General features: G+C 33.2%; 1 protein-coding gene across 1 annotated transcript; it reads left to right on the top strand.

Annotated features, from left to right (window-relative positions):
* Window positions 1-4,629: 4,629 nt before the first annotated feature.
* Window positions 4,630-6,853, top strand: LOC131050407 (GDSL esterase/lipase At4g26790). Its single transcript, XM_057984565.2, has 5 exons — window positions 4,630-5,204; window positions 5,528-5,658; window positions 5,774-6,007; window positions 6,092-6,350; window positions 6,467-6,853. The coding sequence occupies exons 1-5, from the start codon at window positions 4,910-4,912 to the stop codon at window positions 6,658-6,660; spliced, it is 1,113 nt and encodes a 370-aa protein (XP_057840548.2). The 5' UTR covers window positions 4,630-4,909; the 3' UTR covers window positions 6,661-6,853.
* Window positions 6,854-7,206: the final 353 nt, after the last annotated feature.

The raw sequence follows: 7,206 nt of genomic DNA, 5'->3' as shown, positions 1-7,206 counted from the left end.
AAAGTTGCTCAAAAGTTGTCATTTGACAAACAAAGTTGTCAACATGAACAAACTTGACCACTAACTTTACCAACACACAAAAATGGTCTTACAATAACCTTACAAACATTCAAGACTTGTTTTATTCTTCATAAACCTATTTTACCCTTCTAAACCCAATTTTAGCCCTTTCTAGGCCTAATTGTCAATTTTGACAATTTTACACTTTTTGACCTTCTCATTACATTTAATTGCATTTATTGGCTCTAATGGCCATTATTACATTGTTTTAAGACCTTAAAGGAATTTTAGACTTCATTTCTAATTTATTATCCATGAGGGCCTATCAGTGACCCTAGTGCACCTTGCCTCCATAGATCTTCATAGGTGCTTCATAGGTGTTCCATAGGTTACTAAGACCTTGAGAGTGAAATCTTAGTCATATTGATGAGTTGTTTTCACCTAGCATGTAGAAGGTTCCTCTGGAGTGTCACCTTGAGTGACTGAACCTTGAGAGTTCTAGAGTAGGGGATCCCTCTACCTCACAAGGACTACCTACATACCCACTACCGAACTGGAATGAACTCACATGAAGTTTTCCTCACATATTCTCTATAAAGGATCATACACTTGGGTTCCCATACCCAATATTTCATAACCAATCAAGTACTATTACTTAAATGGGTGAAATAAGAAAAGAAAACCATAGAAAACCATAGAAGAGTTTAAGGTCATACTATGTAATAGATTATTATTTAGCAATACCCATCCTAAAACAATTCCGCAGATGACAATGTTTATTGATTAATAAAGAAACTCAAAAATTAATGGATTACTATTTTATAATTCAACATGAACATCTTAAAAAATATTATAGGTTCATTTCTTGAAGGAAAGACTAGGTTAATCGCTTAACAAAAAAAAATCAATTTGTTTGTAATGACATATTTTCACCATTATCACATAGCTCACTCATAGCTACCAACAAGCCATATAGGAAGTATATGTGACCATGTATGTCTAACAACATAGGTATATCTATTTCTTAGACTCGAAAAGTACTGAGCTAATTCCCCAGATGGCTAAAGAAGACTTCATTTATGTAGCCAATCGAGGATATCACAATCAACCTAGGACACTAATAACTCCAACAAATTCAACATGATATACTGAATAGATATGGGGACACGACCAAAAAAAGTATCATTACCAAACTAGTAGGAGATATCTAAATGAGTACTATTGTATCTCACCAAGAAATTTCCATCTGAATATATTTGATACAATCTTTATACCATATCTCCTCAAGTACTTTTTATTTAAATATATTTGAGTGCTATAATATCTTTTCCTAAGCCATGAGAAACACTTAGATTACACCTTAGATAGCTAAAGACTTGACTTTGTTTATGAATTCAATCAAGGATCTTATAATCAACCTAGGCCACTAATAATTCTTGCAAATTCAACATGATATAATCAATAGATATGGGTGGGAAAGACCAAACATAGAATTGTGCCCAAACTAGTAGGAGACATCTAAACATGAGTGCTATCATAACTCAAGTACTTTCCATGTAAATATTTTTGATAGAATCCTTCTATCAAGTACTTGTAATGGATAAAATTAGAATCGAGCAGGACTAAGGCAAAGATCCATTTTCATACAAACATTAGAATACAAAATCACCTAAACGAGTGATCCTATTTGACTAACTCTTGTAGAAGTGAGTCAAATGATATTTCTAGGGTTTCTATTCCTTTTGCTTAGTTGAAAAGTGAATGAAACTATGAAGATATGTTGAAGAAATGTGAAACTAAGATTAAAGTATGATGTAAATGAGAGCTTAGAATGCTTCAATTGATTGATAAAAATACTGATATTCTGTAATAGACATAAAAATAGATAGGAAATTTGACTGTGTACTTGTATCTACAATCTAGAGATGGATCTCTGGGACTAGGATACCCAGAATACCTTGGTCTTCTGAGTATAAGAGTCTGTTTGGAATTCTACACCTTGAGATTTTCTTAGAATTTGTCTACAAAATCTAGTGAAAAAGTTCTGGGGACATGGGTGCTTTGAATGGCTTAGTCCTAGACAGGGGCATCCCAACCACCCCGATCATAAGAAATTAGGTCAAAATTTTGAGAACATACATTTATTAGTTTCGTAATGTTTTTTTGGGCTTCATAGCTCCATTGGGTACCTATAGCTACATAAAAGAGGAAAAAAAGGGTTTTGTGGATAGTGGTTTGCCTAGGTCAAGCTACCCCAAGTTGGAATTAACCTTATTTGAAATAGAAATTGAACTTGAATTGAATTAGAAAGGCCCATCTTTTGAATGAAAGGCTAGATCTCAAATTAAAATGCTTGATGATTATACCTTCAATAGTTCATGCAATTCTCTTAGGATAAGTTCTCCATGCATTGATGCAATTACTTGATAAATCAAATGAAATCATAATTAAATTATAACATGAAGATGCCTTGATGTAGTTTGCTGCTCCTTGAACCAGATCTGCTCTTCAGGAAGAAGAATTGCTCATGAATTGGATGATAAAGTTAGCATGAGATGAGATGATTTATATGCTGAAATGAATTGAGGAGGATGACATGTATAGCGATTTCATTTAATTAAAACCACCTTTAGGCTAACACAAATTTAGTGTATTTTCACACAGGGCTATATTTGGATAGGGTAGGACTACCTTATTATCCTCCCAAAATTTGGAGCAAAATGTGCGAGACCAAGTGGGTATGACCATCCTGGTGTTGAAATTTTTATCTTGAATTTTTAGGGATGCAAGATAATATGGTTCTAATGCAAATTCCAACTCGATGACTCAAAATATGATGTATAGATATGCAAAATATGTTTTGGAAGTTGAAATTGAGGTAGAATAAAAGATAAATCAAGATAAAAAGATAAAGGGAACACCTAGAAATAAGGGCCTAAACAAAAATGTGATGATGTAATAAAGAGGAATAAAACTCATAATATTGAACTCAATATTAATTAACCACAATAAAGGTCCTATAATGCATAGAGGAATGGGAAGTACTAAGATGAGTGCTAGATTTAGATTGCCTCTAGAGGCTCCATCCAAGTTAAGTTTTGCCCATTTGAGCTGAGGTGCTCTCTAAATTACCTCTATCCTCAAATTGACAAGAATATTAACCTTTCGAACCCCATTAATTGGTGATAATTCAAATATAGGTGTATTTGGTATCATATATATCTTTTTTTTATACTCCTCAATTAAGTTTTTTGTTAAAATTAAAACTCATTAATGCCTCGAGGATTTTAATTTTTAATTTTTAATATCTATTTTATTATATTTTTATTTGTGTAGAATAGAGAGCTTCAAAATCACTAAAAAATCTATCTCCACTATAAATATATTCAATATTATATTCATTAGAAAGATTACTTTGATTTGATCAAATTTCCACAATTCATAACTGAATCAGTAAGCTGTTTCTGGATTTGATTGTGTGCATCTTTTTGGAATCGATGTTTTGGATCACACTCTGCGATCGATCACCCGAATGAAAGAGAATGTCATGTGAAAATATTTTTTAACATCTTTTGACACTCTCTTTCATTCTGAAGATGGATCAAAGAACATGATATGAAACATCAATGCAAAAAAGATACACATAATCACATCCAAAACCAGTTTACTGATTAAGATTACTTTGACTGCTACGATTCTATCCTCTATATACTGCTTTGATTCTATCCTCTATAGACAAAGCAGCCACATAGATATCAGGTATCATTTCATAAAGGAGCTGACCCAACATGGAGAAATCAAAGTTCCGTATTGCAAATTTGAGTACCAGCTTGTACACATTTTCAGGAAGCCACTCACAAAGGATAGTTTTGAGCAGCGCACCATGGATATAATTGCAGCTTCTGTAGCTATGGATCTTTCAAAAGCTCTTAAAAGTAAGCTTGGAAGATTCAAAAAGTAAGATCAGGAAGAGCTTCGGAAAGTGAGATTGAGAAGAGCTCCAAAAAGTGAACTTCACAATGGTGACCTTCAAAGGAGTTACAGAATGAACAGTTTTAGCTCCATATATACACAATGAGCATAAAGGAGACTTAAGATTAAAGGCACGTCTAGGAATTTAGAAATTCAAAATCAGATTTTTTTTTGATAGTCAGTCTTAAATCACACACATTAAGCAACATATCAAGTCTAGAGAATGTCAGTCAACTTTGAATGTTTTAACACTTTTAAATATAGAAATTAAAATTTAGTGTGTATGATTTAAGCCCTCGGATTTTTACAAATGACTTTAATTATTTTTGATAACTCTTTATACTGATTCCGATTTATTTTTGGAAGCTCTCCATACAATGGTTTTTTTTTATATTAACAACTTGTTTGAGTGTAAAAGAACACAATTTTATGTGGACTTTGGACCGATTCACCCATCATTTTCCATCCTCATTTTCACTTGTATTACATTGATATCAGAGACGTAAGGAGAAATATGAAGTTTGTTTTAGCATATCCAAAGTCTCTCTTATCCGCATGTCATTCGCTAATTTTGTGTGGTGTGCAATAATTTATCTTGCAAAATCTTATCTAAATGAGTGCCTCGCAATGTTTTAGCTTTTTGCCTCTCCCAAGTCTTATCAAAAGTGTTTTGTGTTTTTGCTGGGCACTTGAATTGTAAGCTTTACCAATCTTGATAAAGAGAATCGTCAAGTTATTGGTGTTTTCTTCTTTTTGCTGTTATTGTTTGCTAATCAGTTGGTTCAGAGAGGATAGGTCAGGTTCAAAATTCTACAGTATCCATATCCACATCCTCTTCCTTGCTCGCTTAAATTTGTCACCCATTCTATCATGAATTTGCCTTCTGTTAGATAAAAGACAGTATATAAAAGAAAACCTTGTGGAAGCTAAATCTTTCATGCCTTCAATGTCACATAAACCAGTAATGAAATTAAGGGCAGAATCTCTGGTTTTGCGCTATGTACTTTTTAGTTTGATCATCACAATAGCTCAGAAATGTGATTACTTTTTGTTGGTTGGAGGACAGACAGTGCCTGCTGTTTTTATGTTTGGAGACTCCTATGGAGATACAGGGAATAATGATTTTATTTGTACGCTTGTCGTTGGTGATTTTCCTCCATATGGAAGAGATTTCAAAGATCACATTGCCACAGGAAGGTTATCCAATGGAAAGCTCATGTCTGACTACTTTGGTAACCACTATATTCCGTAACTGCATGTTGTTCTTATAACTTGACAATAAATTTGAAAGTCCTAGCTATTATATGTTTGTTGCACTGCAGAGCTTGTGGTCAGTATTAGCTCATAAATGTGAATTACATATTGCCTTTGAGAAGAGAAATAATTTGGTCTTGCAAGAGTTTAAAACTTTACCTTATCATGTCAGAATTATTGTTGTTTGTGAATTTAAATTGATATTATTAGTTGGAAGGTGGTTGTTTATTTACTTTGATTTGATTTTTGATCGTCCATTTTCAAATTTCATGATACTTATGATTCTACCATTTCATTTCAGTTGAAGGTCTTGGAGTCAAGGAATTCTTGCCTCCATATTTGGACCCTAAGCTCAAGGCCCAGGACTTGCTAACTGGTGTCTGTTTTGCATCTTCTGGTTCTGGCTTAGACAATCTCACTGCCCATTTATTGGTAACAGACATAAACATATTATAATGTTTCACAGGACAATGGATGTGCAGCTAATTTATGCATGTTTTCAGCTTTTTCCTATCACATTCTTATAAGAGGGATTTGTATAATGCAGGAGGTGATACCAGTTTGGAAACAAATTGAGTATTTTAAAGAGTATAAAAAGAGAATAGCAGGATTGGTGGGTGAGGAACAGGCCACCACCATAATTAAAGAGGCAATATTTTTCATTTCGATAGGCACCAATGATTTCGCTGCCAACTACTTCCTATTCCCAATTCGTCGACTTCAGTTCACCGTTCAAGAGTATACAGATTTCCTCTTGGATATATATGCAGTTTATATCAAGGTATGGTTATAACTTGTTTCTACTCTTTTGAATTTAGTAGTTTCCAAGTATAGATGCAGTGAATTCTGAGTCTAATTTTTGCAGGAATTATACAATCTGGGTGCCTTTAGAATTGCTTTGATTAACGTTCCACCATTGGGATGTTTACCAATAGAGAGAACGCTTACAAGCCTTTGGAACAAGGGAGCATGTGACGAAGAGATAAACGAGGCTGCATCTGTATTCAATTCAGGATTAAATGCCGTGATTGATGGACTCAAAACTTCTTTATCTGGGCTTCAAATTGTTTCTTACGATTACAACAAACTGATTTCCGAGTTCATTGCAAATCCTCAGAAATATGGTATTTTGCATTCTCATGATCAATAACAATCCAAATGTACTTATGTCTATAAGTTTTACTATATTAACATATAGCTAGAATAATGTCTAATCTTGCATTGCTATTTTACATGTCAGGCTTAGAGGTTGTTGCAAGGGGTTGCTGTGGAACGGGCACCATAGAAACTATATTGCTGTGCAACAAATTCACTCCCTTTACATGTCCTGATGCTTCCAAATATCTCTTCTTTGATTCTCTCCACCTTACTCAGAAGGCATATCAAAACATTTCTAGTGTATTTTTAACTACAGATATTCCTCAACTTCTTTAAAGTTGTTATTAGTAGATATATTTGTAATTGAATATAGTATGCTGCAAAAGTAATCCGTGCAATTTAATGTATGGACTTCTCTTCTAGTTAGTGTTTCATCCATCTTGTAAAATGTCAAGATAAATAACATTGATTGTCATTGACAGGTAATATGTGTAAATGTATTACTTTAGTTAATTTACCTTATTTATAATATGTTTATCAACTGATTGATATGAACAGTAGATATACCATGCATTAGTATACTGGTATGCTAGCTCATTGAATATTCTCATAGTAAACTGAATCTATCATGCATCTTAGTCACATATTGCCAGACCTTTTGTAATTAGAAAGCTTCATGTTCGTGACAGTGTAGATATCATTTCAATGATACTCTTTCTCTCTTTCTCTTGCTCATTTTGAATATGGTTTTAAAATGTTTGAATATGTAAAATGACGAGTTTTTATAGTTATGTATTGGAAATGGCCTTGGTATTACAAACAATATGTATATATTTAAAGTAAAATTGGTTAAATATTTGACTTTTTAATTTGAGTAATCAT

The sequence above is a fragment of the Cryptomeria japonica genome, chromosome 1 (genome assembly GCF_030272615.1).
Source record: "Cryptomeria japonica chromosome 1, Sugi_1.0, whole genome shotgun sequence".
Classification (NCBI taxonomy): domain Eukaryota; kingdom Viridiplantae; phylum Streptophyta; class Pinopsida; order Cupressales; family Cupressaceae; genus Cryptomeria; species Cryptomeria japonica.
This window is presented reverse-complemented; position numbering and strand designations above follow the sequence as displayed.

What these genes read in the sequence shown, in the direction of transcription:
- LOC131050407 (XM_057984565.2), top strand. Translation starts at nt 4,910, where the DNA reads ATGCCTTCAATGTCACATAAACCAGTAATGAAATTAAGGGCAGAATCT. An exon ending in TATATGCAGTTTATATCAAG is followed by an intron (nt 6,008 to 6,091) that starts GTATGGTTATAA and finishes TAATTTTTGCAG; the next exon opens with GAATTATACAATCTGGGTGC. An exon ending in TGCAAATCCTCAGAAATATG is followed by an intron (nt 6,351 to 6,466) that starts GTATTTTGCATT and finishes TTTACATGTCAG; the next exon opens with GCTTAGAGGTTGTTGCAAGG.